Source organism: Meleagris gallopavo, chromosome 3 (assembly GCF_000146605.3).
Source record: "Meleagris gallopavo isolate NT-WF06-2002-E0010 breed Aviagen turkey brand Nicholas breeding stock chromosome 3, Turkey_5.1, whole genome shotgun sequence".
NCBI lineage: Eukaryota > Metazoa > Chordata > Aves > Galliformes > Phasianidae > Meleagris > Meleagris gallopavo.
The window spans coordinates 138,337-161,151 of record NC_015013.2 but is presented as its reverse complement, the minus strand read 5'-3'; the positions used below and the strand labels follow the sequence as shown (position 1 = coordinate 161,151).

The following is a 22,815-nucleotide window of genomic DNA, read 5'->3' as shown; positions in this document are numbered from 1 at the left end:
TTTAATACTGACACAGGAAGTCCAAAAAAAAAAAAAAAGCTAACCTTGTACAATACCTTGAGAAGATTATCAATGAATTTTAAAATTACAGTAACTACTCACTTTACTCCACAAAAATATTAAAATTTTGGTTTATTAAGATATTGTAATCATTGTATCAGAAAGAAGATACATCAGTCCAAAAATTTAGTTCATACCTATTTCACTTCCCTTCAAAAGGCTCCTTCAGATCACTAATGCTTGACAGCTTGGCTACTTTTCTTTGCTCTTTCATTCCCATATTGCCATGTCATTTTACTCATGCCCCCATAACACCTTATACAACCACTTGTGATACTGGTGACTCCCTTGCTAGGCCTGTAGGAATCCCTAATGAATAGATGCAGAAAAACTAGTATTTTCAGACACGTCATGCCCTTAGCAGAAAGGATGGTTAAATGAATTCAGTAGTAATTGAACCAACATTCCCTGAAAATCTAGAGATCTTGCCAAGCTGCAGAACATAAGTCTTTTTATCTATGTCAGAGGAAGAGGCAGGAGTCAACCATTGCGCTTTCAAATAGATATACACCAGTGTACCACAGATCAATTATTTATGCTCAAGTCGAGTAAGTTTCCTAAGATGATTGCAACAAATAATATATTTATTGACCAAAGCATGCACTTTCTCCTGCTAAGCTGAGCTGCTCATGACAAATTAAAAATAATTTTCCCTCCTCGTTCTGCCACCTCAGTCTACTGCATTGGACGTAGTGATCTCTTTCCTATCACAGCCACCTTCCCCCCAGATTTTATGCTCCCCTCTCCCTTCAGCCTATTCCTTTTGTCAGACCCCTGGAAAACCACTGGGGGAAGAGAAGTAAGTGGGCAGAACTGCAAGGAACAATAATGTTTCCTGCTCTTTTCTTCCTTTTGGAGGAGAACAGAGAATTGAAAGTGTGAAAAGAACAAGGTAAGAGAAGATTTTAGCTCATTTGAGCAGGAACTTCACTTCTTAGATGTTCAGGATTTAGCGACATTGATAGAAATGGCTGTGACTCCTCATTCTAGATGGATCTTCAGAATAAGGAAAGTCCCAACAATGTGATGGTAATTGCGTGTTAGCATGTGGTGAAGTTGGTGACCTTTAAGCAGCTTCATTCAGTTACTTCTTTCTTCCTCAATCAGTTAGTGACACCTCAAATCCGAAAACTTCATTCCATTAGTATTCATGAGTTAAAACAACATAAGAAATAATCATATTTAGGACAACCTTTATACTGTAAAAAACCACATGTGTGACTTAAGTAGGACATCTTGCAAGTCCATAGTTATCATTTAAACATAATTAGTTTGTTCAAATATTGTCAGCATAAATCAAGCTTCTCTTAGTTAATTGGCATAATATGTTTACATGTTGAGAAGGTCTTTACTGTTCTTTATACTTTTTGAGCTAGAAAAGTTAGAATACAAATCTTTTACCCTTATTTTCTGAGACGCCCAAACAAGTTTCATTCAGGATTTTGATCTGTAGAGTAGATTTTAATAATCAGGTCTGAAAGTAAGTACAAAAACAAAGATGAAGCTTTAAAGTAAATTAAAAGGCCTGTTCTTGAGGGTGTTACTAAACTTCTACTAACAGGTGTTTAACAAAAAGAAAACAAAGAAAAACAAATTACCTTGAATGTCAGGTTTATAGTCAGTTTTCTAATGTGAATTTGATGATTTGTGGAGATTTCTTGGAAGTGTTGGAAATCAGGTCACCAGAGTTTTCTGGTTCTAGGAACGAAAAGTTCTGTTGTTTTATCCTTAGAAGGCTGCTATGAGGCTGTCTTACTGTGTGCTTCTTCTAACACAACTTGTTTTTAGAGAGATATTCTTCTTGAAATTATTTCATTCTTCTTCCTTATTTTATTCTTCTGCTGCTACATACAATTAGATTTGTTCATGTATTTTATGAAAGAAAATAGAGCAAACCAGTGGGCTATATTCTGTTTCCATCACCAGTGAGATTTTTTGTTAGCTTTCTTGAAGATAAGATTAGTTCCTAAATTTAACAAGTCCCCCCAAAAATTCCACCAAAACTTCAAGCAAAATCATAAAGAAGGATTCATTAAGATAGATATGTTACTGACTGCAGCTACAATTGTTTGCTTTGTTTTAATCACTGTTTTGACTCCCACAGCATTATGATATTTCATTTCCCACATTACATGTCAGGCTTCATTTTGCATTTAGATGGCAAATAAGAATTAAATTTTAGGAAAATTTTGGACATGTTGGTGGACAACGACAAGAAGAGGGAGAAGGGGATAAATGCAGCCACTACATATTGAAACTGTTCTCTCAACTCTAATGCATAAAACAGTGGTCAAAGAGTTTTCAATAGAATCTTGACACTCGCATATTAAGCCATGTAGGTTTGGTGCACAAAGATGAGGAATCTACACACAAGCACATGTTTCTTTTTGTTTTTAAGACTGCTGAGAAACTATGATGACTGCTGAGAAGCAAGTGATTGATTGGTACTAGCTACATGAACTAAATGCCATTTCACCTATGGATGTTGCTGATGAGTTGATGGAAACGACAGATGCTGTACTACAGCTTGGCTGACATCACCTCTCTGGCATGCATCAACACAGTGTCAACCAGTCTAACAGAAAGAAACACCTCATGAGTTTTGCTGGTATTGACAGGCTTCTTTACGAGACTCACAGAATAATCAACATGTCACTCTGCTATTTGTCACAGTAAATCACAGCCATCTCCAGTCTTTGTGAACTTGCATACTGATCATTAGACCACAAGATACTAGTAAATACATTCGTAATAGTATATTTAGATTCAAAATAAAGAGCTGTAATCCCCTCCTATCTTGATTCAGTCAAGAAATCTTCAGAGAGATAGAAAGAGAAGCCTGCCCTTGAAGCACAGAGAAGATCAAGTATCTAGGTGAATTCAGGTATCTGATGATGTAATATTGTATTCCCTTCTCAGGAGCCCCAGTAGCTAAATGCAGAAACATTTTTATTCTTTATGCATCATCTCTGAGATTAATTTGAACTGACTATAGCAGATATGATGTCAAGAGGAATGAAAATCAGTATTACCAGCACCAGATGGCCAAGAATCTGTTGAACTTAAAAAGGTAAATAGGACCGGTTAGTAACTTAAAAAAAAAATCAAATTGATTTAGTAGACAGGTACTTCACATTCTCCCATATTGTATCTGGGAGAAATGTCTTCCATTAGACAGATCAACTAAGGGAAGAATAACAGCATATATTATTCACATACCAGTTACATTTTAAATGTGAACAAATTATAAAGTGTTCCAAATTATTTTATTCTTCCACTGAGTCAACTAACAGCCACAATTTTGTTATCTGATATGACTGCTGGCATGGTGTAGAAGCTAAAACGTGACAGGGCACTCAGCACAGGTAGTGAAGTTAACCACTCCTCTTCACTTACGTAGTTCATCCTGCAAAATTAACACTTCCTAATATTTGGCTGTGGCCTCAGTGATAACTAGGTGAACTTTTCTTGAACTTGCATTTTCTACATTACTCCACTCTCTGCTTATAACTCTAGTTTTAGAAAGATTTTTCGATTATTTTCACTGAAAACAAACAGTCCCACATAGACAATTAAGCAAATTTCCTAAGGTACTTCTCTGGAAAGCCAAGTAGTGGTTAAGAAATTATCAAGTTTTTCTGAGTAGAAAGATTTCTCATTATGTGAGTGCTTGCTTTTACAGAAGCAGGCCTGCCATCACTGTTACTCATTGCCAGCTTAAGGGAACCTGCTTCACTGAGTAACTTCTCTAGTTCCAGAGTTAAGGCAAAGAAAAATAATGCAATAGACGATTAACAGTAGACAATAGAATTGTTTCCAGGAAAGGAGAGCCTACAGAAGGTAGGAAAATCATAGGTAAAGACTATAGATACATTTTATAAAGGATTCCTATATATTAATATACAACGGATCCTACAGCATACCTTGACTGTAGAAAGCAGTTAGCTTCGGATGGATTACAAATTACCATCTGCAACATTTCTACTGATGTGCTAATCAGTTATTCACCAACTATGTATATATTTGAATACGTACATACAAAGGTGGTTTTTATCTTTTATTTGTGACAATGTAAACCACAGTACACAGCATATGCAGATACTATTTGAATAGTATGTGATGGGCATTCATGAAGAGTGTGTACTACATCTGTTCATGCTTTAAAAATAGGCATGTAATGCAAAATAATATAAAAACATCAAAAGAATGCCTGAAAGGGAACTGCACATTTTTACAACTTTTCTGTACGTATATGTTTCTGGAAGAGCTGATATTTGTCCTTTCTACCTTATTTTGTACATACAGAAACATGCCAAGCAGTCTCAGAAAATCATTTTTGTGTGTTGGACTGTCATGCTATACTGTATGAAGTCTGAGTAAAGTTATGATCACTGTGAAAATTCTAAGTAAAAGGGTTTACACCCTTCCTGATACATGTTTAGTTATCCAACTGGAAGGAAGTAGATGCCAGTTAGCAGAAAGGCATTATTTTCTTTTACATATTTCTCCTCAAAAAATCATGCCCTAGATGTTCCAAAGTCAGTAACTAAAATTCTATTTTATTTTTGCCCAAATAATAATCATAGCCACACACAAGTACCAGCAGTCTATCTGAAAAAGAGAACTTAAAGTAGTAGTTGAGGAAAATGAATATTGTCATTCTTTTAATTGCAGGAAAAGCACATTGAAAACCTGAAGGTTCTTAACATGAATGCTCTTACAGTGCAAATACAGCTCGGGAAAATCTTTTGGAAATTACTACTGAAAGTGTAAGAGCTCTTGTAAAAGTTAGAAATTTCTGAATCAATTATCTACAGCAAACACTCGTAGCATAATTTAATGTGAAATGCAGATGGATATAACAGTTCAAAATTTAGATGGATTTAACAACTCCAAATGTTGAATTCAATCAGTTAATTTATTTGACTCACGATACAATCAACAGACATTCAGCAACTCAGAGATATGTTCTAACTTGCACGACAACAGCTGTAAGAAAAGTAGGCAAAGGCTGTCACATCAGCGTCATACATTTTTACATCTAGCATAAACAGATGCTATTTTAAACTTCTTGTGTTACAGTCTTGTCAGCAAGAAGTTAGAAAGTAAACAAGTCACTCTCCTGCTTGAAGAGACAGTATTTTTTGACTTACAGTCCAGCATCTTCCTTTACTGTTAAGGAGAGTAGAGTCTTTCCATGAAGTAAATTGTAAGCATTCAGTGTTAAAATAAGTTACTATTCTCTATTCTTTTCCACCACAAGTAATAGGTTTTATCTGCTTATGACCTCCCTCTAGGTCATTTGAAATCTTATTTTCCTCCAGAATCAAATTAATTTCGTGCATTAGCACAGAGCAGACAAAACAGATTGTTTAATAATTACTACTCTGCTTTGCATAAATGAAATACGTAGTACATATGCTTGCCATTTTACTTAATCTGTAAATCACATTTATCTGTGAAACACTGTTAGCAATTACGGCATTTCACAAGCATAACTTCTGATATAGACTCCAGACATTCCTTTATGTCTTAATGATATTTTTTAAGTGCAGATATTTAATGTATATAATTGCTTTATATACATTACCACTTTAACTCATCAGAGTAAAAATTTCAACTTGGCAAAGTGGAACGCTTTAATGTGATGGAAAGTACTGCAATAAAACAGAGGTAACAAAGTCTTTAGCTGCAACAAATAAGGACAAAACAACAACAACAGCTACAAATTCAGAAACAAAAAGAGAAAGCTGCTTACCTTAGGAAGGCCTCAAGTAGGAAGAAATGTTCAGCAAGAGATGCACTTACCTCCACTACCGACCCATAAATGAGGTCTAGGAAGGGGGTGGATCCTGACTACACCCCTTCTACACTGCATGTACCTGAGTTCCCCTGGGTTGGCCCTGCCTTCCCACCAGGTGCACAATCACTGTTTCAGGCCATGATTTGTATTTCTACTATACTGAGAAACATATTCTCAAAAATAATCTCAGAATTTAATGCTGAAATAATTTTTAAGTACCATCATGTGAACAACTGGAAAAAAAGGAAGGGAAAGCTGAGGGGGTAAACTCTGTGAAAGAATGGGTCTAAAATTACTGAATTTACTTATTTTTATTGTTGTAATTCAACCTGAAGTTTCATCTGTATTGGTAAGAAGTTGCCTTCTCAACAAAATTAACTTGATTGAACAACTCTAATGAATAACTCTACATGTCTTTCTTGTGCGGGGGGCTCCCGGCTTGGACACAGCGCTGCAGATAGGGCCTCACAAGACCTGAGTAGAGGGGGACAATCACCTCCCTTTCACTGTTGCCACCCCTTTTTTAATACAGCCCAGAACACAGTTGGCCTTTTGGTCTGCAAGTGCACACTGCTGGTTCCTGTCCAGCTGCTCGTCCACCAGGACCCCCAAGTCCTTCTACACAGGTCTGTTCTGAAAGAGTTCTTCCTCCAGTCTATATAAATACCTGGGATTGTCCCAGTCCAAGTGCATCACTTTGCACTTGACCTTGTTGAACCTCATTAGGCTTACATGGGCCCACTTCTCCAGCCTGTCCAGGTCCCATCCCTTTGGTGAATCAACTGTACTGCTCAGCTTGGTGTCACTGCAAACTTGCTGAAGGTGCACTTGATTCCAATCATCTATGTCATTGATTAAGATGTTGAAGAACACCGGTCTCAAGACCAACTCTTGGGGACACCACTTGTCACAGGCCTCCACCCAGATGCAGAACCATGGACCACAATCCTTTGGCTGTAATAAGCCAACCAGTTCTTAATCCATCAAACAGTCCACGTTTCAAATCCATATCTCTTTAATTTAGAGAGAAGGATGTAGTGAGGGACCATGTCAAAGGCTTTGCAGAAGACCAAGTAGATGACATCTCTTGCCCTTCCCCTGTCCACCAAAGCTGTCACTCCATCACAGAAGTCTGCCAGATTGGTCAGGCACAATCTGCCCTTGGTGAAGCCATGCTGGTTGTCTCAGATCACTTCTTCATCTTGTATGTGCCTTAACATGGTAACTCAGAGGATCTGCTCCATGATCTTCCCAGGCATGGAGGTGAGGTTCACCAGCCTGTAGTTCCCCAGGTATTCCTTTCTCCCTTTCTTAAAAATGGGAGTAATGTTTCCCTTTTTCCTGTCACCAGGGATTTCACCCGACAGCCATGATTTTTCAAATATGATGGAGAATACCTTGGCGACCACATCAGCCACCTCTCTCAGAACCATAAGATGGATATCATCTGGCCCCCTATACATTCATTTTCATGAGGAGGTGTAAGACTTGTTCCACTGTTACAGTGGGACACAATATGCTCCTTTCACACATACCTAGATGTTCAGGGTCCTGGCCAACATGGGGAGCCTGACCACCAGTGAAGACTGAGGCAAAGCACTCATTGAACCCCTCAGATTTTTCCATGTCTGAGGAAGCCAGTTCTCTGTCCTCATATATCAGAGGTGGAATACTCTCCTTGGCCTGTCTCTTCCAGTCTGAGTACCTGTAGAACCTCTTCTTATTATTTTTAACTTCCCTTGCCAAGTTCAGCTCCATCTGTGCCTTGACTTTCCTAATCCTTTCTCTACACATGCAAACAACATCCCTGTATTCTACCCAGGCTACATAACTCTGTTTCCACTTCCTGCACATTTCCCTCTTTTCCCTCAATTTAAGCTGAAGGTCCTTGCTCAGCCATGCTGGTTACCCACCTCCTCTGCTCAATTTCTTCTGCTGGGGGACGGAGAGCTCTTCTGCTCATAGAAGGGTGTCCTTAAAGAGCTGCCAGCTCTGTTCTGTTCCTATCTCCTTAAGGACAGTTTCCCTTGTTCGAAGTGCGAGAGCTCTGATTCCTCTGCTCTAGGTAGTAACAGAATAAGAGATGTTTGCAGTTAATGCAGAGCATGTGAAAGCTTCTCCAACTAGTCAGACAAACTGTCTCTGCTGTTAGCACACAGCAAGTTCTTACTTGAAATAACTAGGCATCTGAGCTCATCACTGGACACACACTGTGATGATTTCTGTTTTCTTTCTTCCAGCTACTATTTCTGTCATGCTTCGGAGTGTCCACTGTGATTTTTGTTCTGAATGGCTGACAAGTCTTACTGGGGATCTTATCTAGGTTTTTTAAATGCCTGACTTGGATCTTTCAAGTTTCAATACCCCAGTTACACTCTAGAAGAGCTGATTTAAAAGACATATATATAGCCCTTTAAGAGAAACTGTAGCTTGTTTCTAGTTGCTGGAATATACACTGGAATATACCCCAACACTGGAAGTTGCCTGTGTGTGTTATCACTAGCAAACAGTGTACTACTCTACACCTTCAGAACTGTTCCTGCAGTTAGAAGGGAGAAACGTAGGGAAATTGTATAGGATTTCTCTTTTGTTGAACTCTCAGAAATTGTTTTAGTCTTCACAGCTGCTAAAAACTTCTGTTTCTGTGTTAAGCAATGCCTATGCCATTCTAAATGCTAGTAATTTGTTTTATAGAACTGTGTTGCTTAATGATAAAAGATACTAAATACTTTTCTGAGAGTTAGCTGAGGAGTGGTAAAAAGGATAGAAAAGCAAATACCTAACATACATCTTAAAAAAATACAGTTTGCTCACTTATCTCAGGACAAAATGGTAATCAGGAAGTTCAATGACTTTCAGGCAGTATTGAAGCAGATACTGTTACTAAGTGCCTATACTTGAAGATAAAAAGCACAGACAAATACAATGCTACCACATTTACGGTTACTGTAAATATACCTTGAATATCATTGGTATCATCTTTCCAGTGTTGTTTCAAGCACTGTGGCTGAATATAGTCAGGGTGGCAATGGTCTGCTACTGTTTCTGAGAATCCCAGATAAGCACCAATTTATCCCTTACCATAGTATCCTGAGATTCAAACAAAGGTGTTTTCCCAGAATTTTAATCAGCACTTGTATGTTTTCTGTGTACAAAAGGATGTTCACAAAGCTGTAGATAGTCTGGCTGCTTTCAGAGTGCTCTTAATCTCATCTCTTAAATTTATTTGCTGATTATTTTGCAGCAAAGCAACAGTCTTTCTAAAATTATGTAGCAAATGAATAGTATACTGTGAAAAAAATGATCCTAAGAGACAAAAAAGAAGCATGAAAGTAACACATTGACAAAATAAGCCAGAATGAGAATGCTGCATTCCAGCTTTCTTGTAATGCAGGCCTAGAGCAAGTTCAGAGAAAAGGCAGAGTGAAAGATTATTCTATTGTGGGTTTGGGGTGGATTTTTTGTTTGCATGTTTGTTTCTGGTTTTGCTGGTTATTTTTTTGTGTTTTGTGCGTGTGTGTGTAGTCTTTCCAAGAGTTTTCACAGATTGCACTCCTTGCCATTGTTTTTCGCTCATAGCAGAAAGTGATTTTAATGGAGCACTCCACTGTGTCATAAGGCATTTTTCTGCTATAAAGAGAATAGTAATAATAACAATAACGAAGGGACAAGATTTGTAAAATGAAAGAGTTCCTTTGCTTGTGCTTTTTCTTAAATGCTGTATATATCAGTAGAATGGAAAGTCTTCAATCATAGGGAATAATCTATAGGTCCTGCAACCACCAAACAAACAAACAAAAGATATTTATAAAATTATCCATGATCAAGTACAGCCATTGTGCCCTTGTTATGTGCACAACATACATTTTCATAGTATTGCACAGTACTTTTGGGGAAGGACACTCTGGAGAGTGTGTGATCAACCCCCTTGCCGAAAGTAGGGCCAACTTCACCATTAGATTGGCTTTTGAAAATACAACACGTTCCTCATAAGAGAAGCAGACAAAAGATACAATAGTTTGTGCTATAGTTCACACAGAATGGTTTGAATTAGGGTGTTCATAATTGTATTAAGATGATTAATTATCACAGACATGCCACAGAGATATTTTGCCAGCAGTTGTTGGAACAGCTATCCCTGCTGGACTGAAAACTTTAAGGCAGATAAAGCTTCACACAGCATGGCAGATGCAACCTTCCACATCCCAGGCTGCAGGAAGTGACAAAGGCCTCACTTTGATGCCATGAGAGATGGTCCACTATCATGCAGGAGGTGTGCTGTCTTGGAGGAGCTGTGCTATCAGGTGGAGGTATTAGTAGAAGAAGTGAATAATCTTCATAGCATCAGAAAAGATGGGAGGTTTTAATCTTCTCTGTGATGCAATGATTTTAAGTCCGTAAGATCCCAACTAAATAAGAGAAGCTAACAGTGTTCATCCCCATTGCTGGTGTATATGTAACCCCTGTAGAAAGGAAAGTATGGAAGCTGGTACCAAGAAGAAGACTCCTGTCCCATCCAAGTGCTTACACCTACAAAGGGGTTCACTGCTCTCAGTGTAGAATAGAAGCCAAAATCTGGACCCTTAGACCTAAACCATGCAAAACCAACAGGAAGAAATGACATGTCCTAGAATCATACAATGGCTTGAGTTGGAAAGTACCTTAAAAATAATCTCATTCTAAACTCCATGTTGTGAGCAGGATTGCCACTCACTAGCTCAGGATGGGCAGGGCCTCATCTAAATTTGGTCTGAACACTTCCAGTGATAGGCCATCCACAACTTAGTCATCCTGTTCCAGTGACTGCAAGTGACATCTAATTTAAATCTCCCTTCTTTTAGTTTAAAATGATTCCCCCTTGTCTTATCACTATTAGATCATGTAAAAAGTAATCCTTTATCTTGTTTATAAGCTCCCTTTTAAGTAATGAAAGGCAGCAAGGAGGTTTTCCTGGAACCTTCTCTTCCCCAGATTGGACAAGCAGAGATCTCTCAGCCTTTATTTGTTGGAGAGGTGTTCCAGCTCTCTGATTAACTTTGTGGCTTTCCTCTGGACTCACTTCAATAGTTCAATGTCTTTCTTCTGCTGAGGGCTCCAGGCAGTACTCCAGATAGCCTCATGAGAGCAAGCAGAGGAGGACAGAGCTGGCTATCACAGATCACCTCCTTGTCTTGCACATGCCTTAGTATTTTAGCTTCCAGGAGTATCTGTTCCATGATCTTCCCAGAAACAGACGTGAAGCTCATCAGTCTGTAATTTCCCATGCCCTCCTTTCTATCCTTCTTAAAAAGGAAAGTGATGTTTTCCCTTTTTTTCAGTCACTAGGAACTTTACTTGGCAGCAAAGACATCAAATATGATGGTGAGTGTCTTGGCAACTACATCAGCCTGTTTCTTCAGGACTCTGGGATGCATGTTCTCAGAGCCAATGGACTTGTACTAGTTCAGTTTCATCAGGTGATCTTGAACCTCCTCTTTACTTACAGTGTGAGATATTTTGCTCCTCCAACCCACATCTAGAGGTTCAGGGACATGAGAGGCATGGGAAGACTGACTGCCAGTGAAGACAAAGAACTTGTTGAATACTTCAACCTTTTCCATGCCTGTTGATGATGACATGCAGAATCAAACTCTATAACCACAGAGTAGTCATAGAGCAGGTATGTTTACTCAGAGCTGTGCACCCATACTGGATGCAGAGGGGGTATTCCCAACTACCCTGCGTACCAGAGGGCAAGAAAGGCACATATCTAAAGAACAAGCTGCTTACATATGCATTAGATTTCCAAGGAAAGCTTAGGTTATTACAATTAGTCCCCAGAATGACTGACATTTTCCCCATCCCGAGTCTCAGTTCTTTTATCCATGCATGGTATCTCTTGGTGATCGTCTGGTGGTCTTTTCTGACGTAGATCATATGTCTTTCTTGCTGTGTACTCTTTGACTTGGGTCAAGTTGGAGGATGCTGACTTAGCTCTAGCTGGTCATCTTATTGGCTACAACTCTGTCCACCAATCCTCTGCTTCTTCAGTAATTGTGCTTTTACTGTCTGAGCCTGCTACCTTGCATTCCAGAGATATGATAGCCAACAATATTAGCAGGACAAGGGGAAATGGCTTTAAGTTGAGGGAGGGAAGATTTAGGTTGGATGTCAGGGGGAAATTCTTTACAGAGGGAGTGGTGAGGTGCTGGAACAGCTGCTCAGAGGGGCTGTGGATGCCCCATCCATCCCTGGAGGTGTTCAAGGCCAGGTTGGATGGGGCCCTGGGCAGCCTGGTCTGGTATTAAATGGGGAAGTTGATGGCCCTGCCTGTGGTAGAAGGGTTGGAGATTCATGATCCTTGAAGTCCCTTCCAACCCTGGCCATTCTGTGATTCTGTTATTCTATATATTATTTGGAGAAACAGGAGACTCACTGTCTGTACTAATTGTCTAAATCTGTAGAAAAACATCTGTTATCAGCAGCTAAAACCTGTCTTACACATGTCAGATCTGTAGCTATTGATTCAGCACCTCCTGAAGGCACATAACTTTTAACCTAACTTATTTTACTTAATTCAGTTCCATTTCTCAGTGCTCCTTTTTTATTAGGAGTATACTCTCCTTGGCCTTTCTCTTCTGAATAATGCACCTGTAGAATCCCTTCTTGTTATTTTTCATGCCTCTTGCCATGTTAAGTTCCATCTGTGCCTTGGCTCTTCTGATCTTGTCTCTACATGTCAAGACAGCATGTCTACACTCTTTCCAGGCCACATATCCTTCTTCCACTGTCTGTTCATTTCCTTCTCAGCTTGGCCAGCGGGTCCTTGCTCAGTCATGCTGGTTTCCAGCCTCTTATCCCTTACACATGGGGATGGAGAACTCTTGTGCTCTCAGAAAGATGTCTTTAAAGAGTTACCGGCTCTGCTCAATTTCTTTGTCCCTAAGGACAGCTTTCCAGGGGATCCCATCCAATAAATCCTTAGACATTTGGAAGTTTTCTCTTCAGAAGTTTAACTTTGACTTTGCTTTATCCCAGGCCCATGTTCCTCAAGATCATGTACTCACCAAGAGCATTGTTGCTGCAGTCCAGACTGCCTCCAATCTTAGCCTCTTTAATGAGTTCATTTGCACTGATGAACAACAGTAACGCTTCTCCTCCGTCTAATGCCTGGACATGAAAGTTCTCTTTAATGCACATCAGGAGTCTTCTGGATTGCTTGTAGCCTGTGTAGCTTGCTGTGTTCTTTCCCAGCAGCTATCTGTGTGGTTGAAATCTCCCATCAGGATAAGAGCCTGAGAGTATGATGCTTCTTGTAGCTGAAGCAAGTTAGCCTTGTCATCAGGCTCCTCTTGATCAAGCAGCCTGTATTAGACTTCAACCACAAGATGTAATGAATGAGTCCCTGCTGCAGGAGACCACAGCAGTCATCTGATCTATCAGCTAGAGCCAGTGACTTAACTGACCTACCAAGTGGCAGGCAGTGGAGGTGCAGTTCCGGGATATTGTGTGGCACTGTTGAATCCTGTATACCTTTCTCACTACTACACCTTCCTGTGTTCCATGTGAGAAGAAACAGTACTGCTAGGGAAAACCTCTGGCATCTGACAGCTCTAAGGAAAGTAAACAAAGACATGGAGTCCAGGTGTTTTTCTCTTGAATCCTGCTCGTAGGGGGAAATGCTGTTAGGAGGAGAGCACAGATAGTGTGTAGAGCAAACAAAGGTGATGACAGAGCCTTTATTTGAGATATATGTGCTACAAGAAAAGATACAAAAGACAGAGGAATTAACTCACCCCTGCCAGCAGCATGAGAAAGGGGAGAGCTGAGGAATGCAGCCTTTTCCCATTCGTACTCTCATGCTACAGGAGAAAGGGGGGAGGGGGAGAGGGGCAGGGGAAACTCACACTGCACACACGCTCCCAGAATCACGTCCCTCCTCCTGCTCCAGACACTCATGTGCTCACATATTGGTTCAGGCTGTAACCTAGGAATTCCACTGCATAGTGAAAGTCAATATTTGGTTGTAAAATTGGTGTTGGTGACATGGTTTTGGTTTTGTGATAATGGGACCCTGTTTGTAGATCAGCATTTGCTTGGGAGAGATGAGTTCCAGTTCATAAAGTGGAGCAAAACTATATTTTAAGTGGGATCAATATATTTAAGTGGGGCATTGGACAGGTAGGGACCACAAAAGCAACAAAATGGGGTTTAAGCAGGATCAGTACCTGCTTTGCACGTAAACAAAGAAGTGACAAGGGCACCATTATGGAGAAATTCCCCAAACCACTTATGGGAATCTGGTATTCTAGGGTGCCCCTCATAAGTGCTTGTTTTACTAATGCAAGTACCATGGTGAATTAATGTTACAAGAGATAGAGATGTGTGAAGTTTTATGGCTGTAATCTCATCAGAGTCATAAAGATGTAGTGGAATGGCTCTCATGACTGGAGTGTTACAATGAAGTGATATAGGCTCTTTAGGAAAATGAGGAGCAGGAATTGTCCCTTCTGTTCCCAAGAGACCAGTTGAAGTGTATAGAGTTCTGCTTGGGGAAGGAGGAGTTGCTGACTGAGACCTTACAAGCAATCCAGTACTTTCCTAGAGAGTATTGCTGGTAAATTCCACCTTGAAATGATAAATGAGCCAAAATGGAGAGGTAATCTGTTGGATCTCATCCCACTAAAAACAAGGATCTTGTAGTGAATATGGAGGTCAAAGACAGTCTTGGATGTTGCAACCATAATAAGATGGTGGAATTCCGGATCCTGAGGTAAAAAGAAAGGTCACAGCCCTGAACTTTGGGAAAGCAGACTTTGGCCTCTTTAAGAATCTGTGTGGAAGACTCTCATGGGTGAAAAACCTGGGAAATGGGAAAAGGGTCCTAAAAGAGCTGGTTAACATTCAAGGCTCACTTCCTCAAAAGTAGCGAATCCCAATGAACAGGAAGTCAGGCAGAAATTCCAGGAGGCCTGTGTGGATGAACAAGGAGATCCAGGCCAAACTCCAACACAACAATGAAACACACAGACAATGGAGGTAATCTGAGAGTCATACAGAGTCACTGTCCAAGAATACAGAGATTAAGTTAGAAAAATTAAAGCCCAAACAAAATTGAATCTGGCCATAGAGGTCAAAAATAACAAGAAAGGCTCCTGTAAGTACACTGACAAGAAACACTAGGAAAAATGTTGACCCACTCCTGAATGACATAGGAAACCTGGTTACATTGGAAAAAGGAAAGTCTGAGGTACTGAATGTCTTCTTTTCCTCAGTCTTTACCAACCAGATCAGCCTTCAAGAATCCCAGAGACCAGAGACCAGAGAGAAAGTCTGGAGCAATAAAAATGCACCCTTGGTGGGAGAGGATCAGGTCATGGAATACTGAAACAAACTGGACATACATTAGGTCTTGATGGCATGCACCCAAGAGTGCTGAGTTAGTATGCTGTGTCACTGTGAGAGCGTTCCCAATAATCTTTGAATGATCCCGACGATCGGGAGAGATGCCTGAGGACTGTTAGAACGCAAACATCATTTTTACCTTCAGGTAGGGCAAGAATGAGGAGCCAGAGATCTACAAGCCAGTCAGTCTTACCTCCTCCCCTGGAAAGATAAAAAACAGGTAAACCCTGACACCATTTCCAGGCATGTGAAGGACAGGAAAATCATCAGAAGTTGTCAGCATGAATTTGCCATGAGAAAGTCACGCTTGACCAACTTGATAAACGTCTACAGTGAAATGGCTAGGCTGATAGACAACAGTGAATATAGTCTTCTGCACTTTGATAAAGCCTTTGACACTGTATCTCATAAGATTCTCAGACACAGACTGTTGGTGTATGGGCTGGATAATCAGTGAGGCAAATTGACAACTGTCTGAATGATCAAACCCAGAGAGTGGTGTTCAGGGATGCAAAGTCTAGTTGGAAGCTAGTAACTAGTAGTGTAGCCGAGGGGTTAACATATTTTTGAGCATTCTGGGGATGACTCTGGCTTCTAATTACTACGTAGGTATTTGAAGACAGCTATTTGATCTTTTCTCAGTGTTCTCACAGCTAGATGAAAATCAGGTTTTTCTCATATGTCATATCTTTTAGCACCTTCATCACGTTTCTGAGCCTCTGTTGAACTGTCTCATTTCAGATTATTCTTTTTTTTTGTTGCAGGGGAGCATAGAGTTAGACACAGTACTCTGGTTTATTCAGTGGTCTGACCTGAAAACCTTTGATTTGAATCAGAGACAGCTGGAAAACTCAGTTATATTTTCAACATCCAAAGTCTGTACAGTATTAAATTATTATATGCTGATAAGCTTTAGAAAGGAAAAAAGCAGATGATGGTATGAGATAAAATGTTTGTGCTACCTACTTCTTTGAAGCTATGTTTAGGAAAATGCATGAAAATATACATATTTGAGGAAGAGTCATGTCAGTGGCATGGACATACTGCCTGAGCCACAGCATTAAGCTTCACATTATACTCAGAAATGCATCTATTGTAAGAATCTTGCATTGAGAAAAGTTTAAATTCCTTTTCTGTTCTTTTATAGGAGGATGTAATTTGCCTTTCTTTCTTCTTAAATGACTTCTTGAATCTTTTGCTAGCCAGATATTCTGCCTATTTTTTGCCACTCTTGCATTTCTACTGAGGTATTTCTTTGAAGAATTCTTTTTGGCACCTTCTGTAGCTCTCTGTACTTAAGACTGTCTTTTCTGAGCTAGTGGAGACCAATAAAACAAAATCCTTGACCTTTTTGAAGCAATGTCCACAGTGAAAGATTTGAAATGTTTGCCAAAAATGAAAGTGCTCCACCGTGTGTTAAATGGAATATCAGACCCATAACTGAGATGCCATTCAGAATATAAGCATAGAGTAATTCACCTCCAGCTCTCTAAATTTAGATATCCATGCAATCATACATTCAATAAATGTACAAGTTTACATCCGTCTTATTTTCTAGATCAGTTACATTACATCAAGTAATGATGTAAACTGCTCTAGTATTGCAAGAACTGGACATCAATCCTTCAGTGCATTGGGAGTATTTAGAAAAGTTAAGTAAAGCTTTGTAGTATGATTTTTATTTTGTACTTAGAACTTTAGGGACGAAATTCTCTGCTGCTTATTTTGCTGTTCCAGAAGAGATTAATTTTACAAATTTAAATTTCCATAGTGTGGTGGCATGAGTTTCTTCTAAATTTTCCCATTAACATTACTTTACATATTCTACAAGTAGGAATAAGATTGGTACAAGCACTGAGGGTAGAATAAAGGATCATTCTTTTTCTGTCTGTGGAAGCATATGAATGTGTATTACAGGTTCAATAATATCAGCAAATGTTGAATACATGCTGAAAAGTTAACCAAGAAAATATTTGTTCTTGCTGAACTGGGAGCTCCATGGCAAAAGAAATCGGTTATACTCTACCCTCCGAGAATAATTCATACTTTGAAGAAACGAGATATATAATACAATTTCATTGTGTCACAATCTCCTTCCAGGGCATGTGTCTTTGAAGCAGAAGTCATCCTTTCTGATTTTATTGAGCTTACAAGTGGCTAAAGTAACAAAATGAGGGAAAAAGAACAGGATTGAAATTGTATTTTTAGCATCATTTACTAAAAAATTTCTCCAAATTTTTGTTCCAATTTTCCAGATGTTTTAAATTGAAGAAGTACAAATATTGCCTCTTTTATGAACTTATCTTTTTTTTTTTAATAACTTATATCTCTATGTAGGAAACTATTCTCAAAATATTAACTGTGTTTAAATACTTTGCTTGAATATGAAATAGGTTAAAATATAGATATGTACATGAAAAGATGACATAGTCTTAATATGTGAATATATAATGTTTATCAAAATGCATTGCTTTTTGATTGGATTATTCGTTTCTTCTGATCTCCAGATGATGTAGGTATCTGGCAGTAGATTTGTCCACACTGGAATGTTAATGAGAGTTACAAATAATATTTTTCTTATCAACAGATATTTCCTGGACTGATTCTATCAGACATTAAGCCCGCCAAAAGAATGAAGTTCAAGACAGTCTGCTATCTGCTTGTTCAGCTCATGCACTGTCGTAAGATGTTCAAAGCAGAGATCCCTTTCTCCAATGTCATGACATGCGAAGATGATGATAAGGTAATTCATGTGGACAGATACTTGCTCTGATTATGGGACTGTCTGGTCAGCTCTTTCTGGTGTTCCTGCTGGGCTAGAGCTACCTAACACACAAAACAATGGGAAATACATGCAGCCTTCTCACACTAAAGACAAAACTCGGTTATAACAGATCTCACGTTAGAAGCTTTTATTAAGGCCTTTCTACACAGAAATTATGGATTCTGATGCTATTCATGCAATTACAATTTATGCAAGAGCTGTTCTTCTGCATCATGAGTTCACCACAGTCTGAAGTTGATTACAACAAATGAAAAATAAGAAAAAATGTTGTATGCATTGATGGTTCTCTAAAAACCAAGAAGTCATTGTTTAGCAAAAAAACACCACAAAGTCCCTAACACAAACACCAAACACAACATCCTTGAACAGGTTTTAATGCCATAACTCATCATACTAGCAGCTTTATCTGCTAGTCTGACTTTTCTGTACACGGCTTCACCCAGAAACTTACAGAGTAAAAAACATACGAAGACTTGCTCTATTTTCTTTGCCAGCAGATGACAGTATAACATATCCACTGGTACTCCAAAACAGGAAAAGAGTGTAGTGAAATCAGCAATTAATTTTGAATTAATTTCTCCATTTTTTTTTTCAATCTATTTTTTATTATTATTTGAATAATGTACGTTTATTGAAGATTCAATCTAAGTCTTATTTTCAGAAAGTTTTATAACTTTTCTATTTTCGATTTTATGTACGCACATATTTCTTCTGTGGGAGAAACAGAGAAAATTCTGTTAGCTCCTTTAGAATGCAACTTCAGTGATGAAGTTCAAAAATTCCAAGTCTGAATCAGAAATGGATGACTCTACGTGCTTTGGTATGGCCCTTCAGTTGTAAATTAGTACTGTTTTTCTAGTATTTGAAAATAGCAACATATGCAGACTTTTAAATATGTACAATTCTTTATAACGTTTCTCAAAATATACACAAAAAATGCAACTATGGGATGTGTTAGAACATATACGGTGAAGTTCTGAGATCCTTTCTTTATCTGAACCATATGTTCCAGGATTTTGTACCTGAAACAGCATAATTAACTTAGAACATGATATATGATATATGATTTTAATATAAATACAGTGTTTCAATTTAAGGTTTATTCAGAGATTGAAGTTTTCTAATCACTTTAAACAAGGAATGGCTATAAAAGCTCTGAAGTCAGCACACTACTTCAGTATATATTTATTCAATTGATTAATGAGAAATATAAGTAATGTGCCTTAATCACAGACATCATGTAAGTCTACTTTATAAGATAATAACAGAAGAAAAAAAAAGACACGTAGTGAAAGCAATTATATGAGCAACAGCTAATTTGACTAAGCACAGTAACTTTAATCCTACTACAAATAGAATAATAGGTTACAGAGCTTATTCCATTGTATAACTCCATGCCAGATTTTAATGCAAAGAAGTATTTTTGTTTCTTCTTTTTTTTTTTTTTTTTTCCCAATTAATTGAAGAAGGCTGTATTGTTCATCCCTGTTAGTATGCTATAGGCTTCATAGGCTTCATAAAATGGCTTGGGAGTTCCAATCCCCCTGCCACAGACAGGACCATCAACCTCCTTATCTAATATGAGACCAGGCTGTGCAGAACTCCGTCTAAGATGGTCTTGAACATCTCCAGGGATGGGGCATTCACAACCTCTCTGGACAGCCTGTTCTAGCACCTCACCACTCTGTGTAAAGTACTTTCCCCAACATCTAATCTAAACCTTACCTCCTTGAGCTTGAAACCATTCTCCCTTGTCCTATTACTGTCTACCCAAGTAAAAAGTTGATTTCCCTCCTGTTTATAATCCCCTTTTAAATACTGGAAGGCTGCAATTAGGTCTCCTTGCAACCTCTCTTCTCCAGGCTGAACAAGTTCAGCTCCCTCAGCCTGTCTTCATAGGAGAGGTGCTCCAGCCTTCCGATCATCTTCATGTCCCTCCTTTGGACCCTCTCTAACAGCTCCACATCTTTACTGTACTGGGGACCCCAGACCAAATGCAGTACTCCAGATGGGGCCTCACAAGAGCAGAGTAGAGGGGGACAATCACCTCCCTGTCCCTGCTGGCCATCCCTCTTCTGATGGAGCCCAGAATACCACTGGCCTTCCAAGCTGCAAGAGCACACTGCTGACTCATGTTCAGTTATTCATCTACCAGGACCCCCAGGTCCTTCTCCACAGGGCTACTGTCAAGGAGTTCTTCCCCCAGTCTGTATGTGTACCTGGAGTTACTCTGACCCAAGTGCAACACCTTGCACTTTGCTATGTTGAAGCTCATGAGATTCATATGGGCCCAACACTCGAGTTTGTTGAGGTCCCACTGGATGTCGTAACTTCCTTCTAATGTGTCAACGGCACCACTCAGCTCGGTGTCACCGGCAAACCTGCTGAGGGTGCACTTGAGCCCATCATCAATGTCATTGATGAAGATGTCGAAGAACACCAGTCCCAAGACAAGTCCCACTTGTCACCGGTCTGTATCTGGACATAGTGCCATTCACTACAACCCTCTGTCTATGGCCTTCCAACCAACTCCTTATCCACCCCTCAAATCTGTATCTCTCCAATTTAGAGATAAGGATGTGGTGGGGGACAATGTCAAAGGCTTTGCACAAGTCCAGGCAGATGACATTGGTCACCTTCAGTTTGTCCATCAATACTGTCACTCCATCACAGAAGGCCAGATTCATCAGGCAAGACCTCCCCTTGGTAAAGCCATGCTGACTGTCTCAGATCACCTGCTTATCCCTCATGTGTTTTAATATGTCTTCTAGGAGGATCTGTTCCATGATCTTCTCAGGCACAGTGGTGAAGCTCATTGACCTGTAGTTCCCCAGGTCCTCCTTCTTCCCTTTCTTGTAAATGGGAGTGACGTTTCCTTTTTTCCAGTCCCTGGGGACTTCATCCAACAGCCATGACTTTTCAAATATGATGGAGGGCAGCTCAGCAACCACATCAGCCAGCTCCTTTAGGACACTGGGATGCATGTCATCTGGCCCCATAAACTTGTATACATTCAGTCTCATGGGGTTGTCTCGGACTTGCTCTGCCCTTACAGCAGAGGGGGATTTACTCCCCCAGTTCCCACCTGGAAGACCGGGGATGCAAGCTTCAGGTAAATGAGAAAAACAGGAATCCTGGCTGCCAGGGAAGACTGAGGCAAAAAACTCATTTAGTACTTCAGTCTTCCCCATATTTGTTGTAGCCAGTTCTCCTTCCTCTTTTACCAAAGGAGGTAAACAAAAAATAATAATAATAATAATAAAAATAGACCTTCAGTTCAGGTTATAAAACATTTTAGGTGCATTTTTCTGCTTCACCTTAAGCAAAACACATGTTAATTAATTGTTCTTTATCATTATGAACAGTAAATTTTTCATGATAAATTAGTTATTTTTCATGATAAAATAAGTTCCTTTCTACATATGAAACCAGCAAAACAGGACTTGAGAAGTTATTCTACTTTTGCTAAGGTTCATTCTTCTTTACAATCACCAAAATAACATATCAGTCAATGGTGAGCCCTCTCCACAGGTCTTAAGCATGCAGGTGTAGTACACATATTTATTATGAACTGTTAATTGCTGTAGTCCGCTGTCATTCAGTAGGCTGATTATTTCCTTGGAGGAGAAAAAGTCTCAAGGCAGCATATAAAGAAATTGGTGATGGTTGAAATCCTGGAACCAGATAGGCATTTTTTGTTGATAATAATGAGATCAGGATTTAATCTAAGGAGTTCTTAGAAGATGGTAATCGTACTGAAAAAAAGATCCTATATGGTTGCTCTTCTTAATGAATTCTTCATAGTGGCCATGAACTTGAGATAATATGAATACGTTTAATTTCTGTGCTAATAAAAGCGTATGCTTCTGTCTTCCATCCATGCTACAGAGGAGAGCATTAAGGACAGCCTCTGAAAAGCTCAGGAATCGTTCCTCTTTTTCTACCAATGTTGTGTACAACACTCCAGGAACTCGAGTAAACAGATACATCAGTCGTTTGATAGAGGCCCGGCAAACTGAGTCTGAGATGGCTGACCTGAATTTCTTTACCCTGAAATATAAACAAATTGAGCGTGAAAAGAAAGTAAGGAGCTTTAAATACTTTTTTACTGACTTCATTGACCAATGAGCATTGTGTTGTTGTTGCTTTTTTTGTTGTTGTTGTAGACAGTATTTAAATTCTTCTCACTACCTTTAAATAATCTGATGGACTGTCTTTTAGCTAAAAGGGAAAAATTACCTCTACCTTCTATGGAAGCACTTGGAGGAGGCAAAAGAAAGATCAGAATCTTTCTACGTTTCAAGCTCCTCATACTTTCTCATGACAATGTGGCTGCCTACTGATTCACTGGCTCTGGAAAATGTTTGATGATAGGAGGACACTTCTCTCTGCATATGTTGTCTGATGAGGATTAATCCAATCAATCCTATAAAACATAAAGGAATACTTAATTCTCTTGGCACACCACATACTATGCTGAAATCTGTGGACTTACTTCAGACGTATAAGCACATAAATATATATATAGGAAGAGTTATAAAATCATAGAATCTTCATAGAATCACAGAATTGTTTGAATTGGAAGGGGACACTTAAAAGTCATCTAGTTGAAGCTCCCTTGCAATGAACAAGAAAATCTACAGCTAGATCAGGTCCTGACATTGAATGTATCCAGGGATAGAGTGCCCACTGCATCTCTGGGCAACCTGTTTCTGTGCCTAAACATCTGTATTGTAGAAAACATTTTCCTTATATCCAATCTAATCCAATTCTTTTTCTTTTT

General features: G+C 39.2%; 1 protein-coding gene across 1 annotated transcript in view; it reads left to right on the top strand.

Annotated features, from left to right (window-relative positions):
- LOC104910077 (adenylate cyclase type 1-like) overlaps positions 1–12,991 on the top strand; it is a 25,210-nt gene extending 12,219 nt beyond the window's left edge. Inside the window, exon 6 of the mRNA XM_010708223.1 lies at positions 12,881–12,991. Within this exon, the coding sequence (XP_010706525.1) occupies positions 12,881–12,991 (111 nt within the window). The remainder of the gene's footprint in view (positions 1–12,880) is intronic.
- Positions 12,992–22,815: the final 9,824 nt, after the last annotated feature.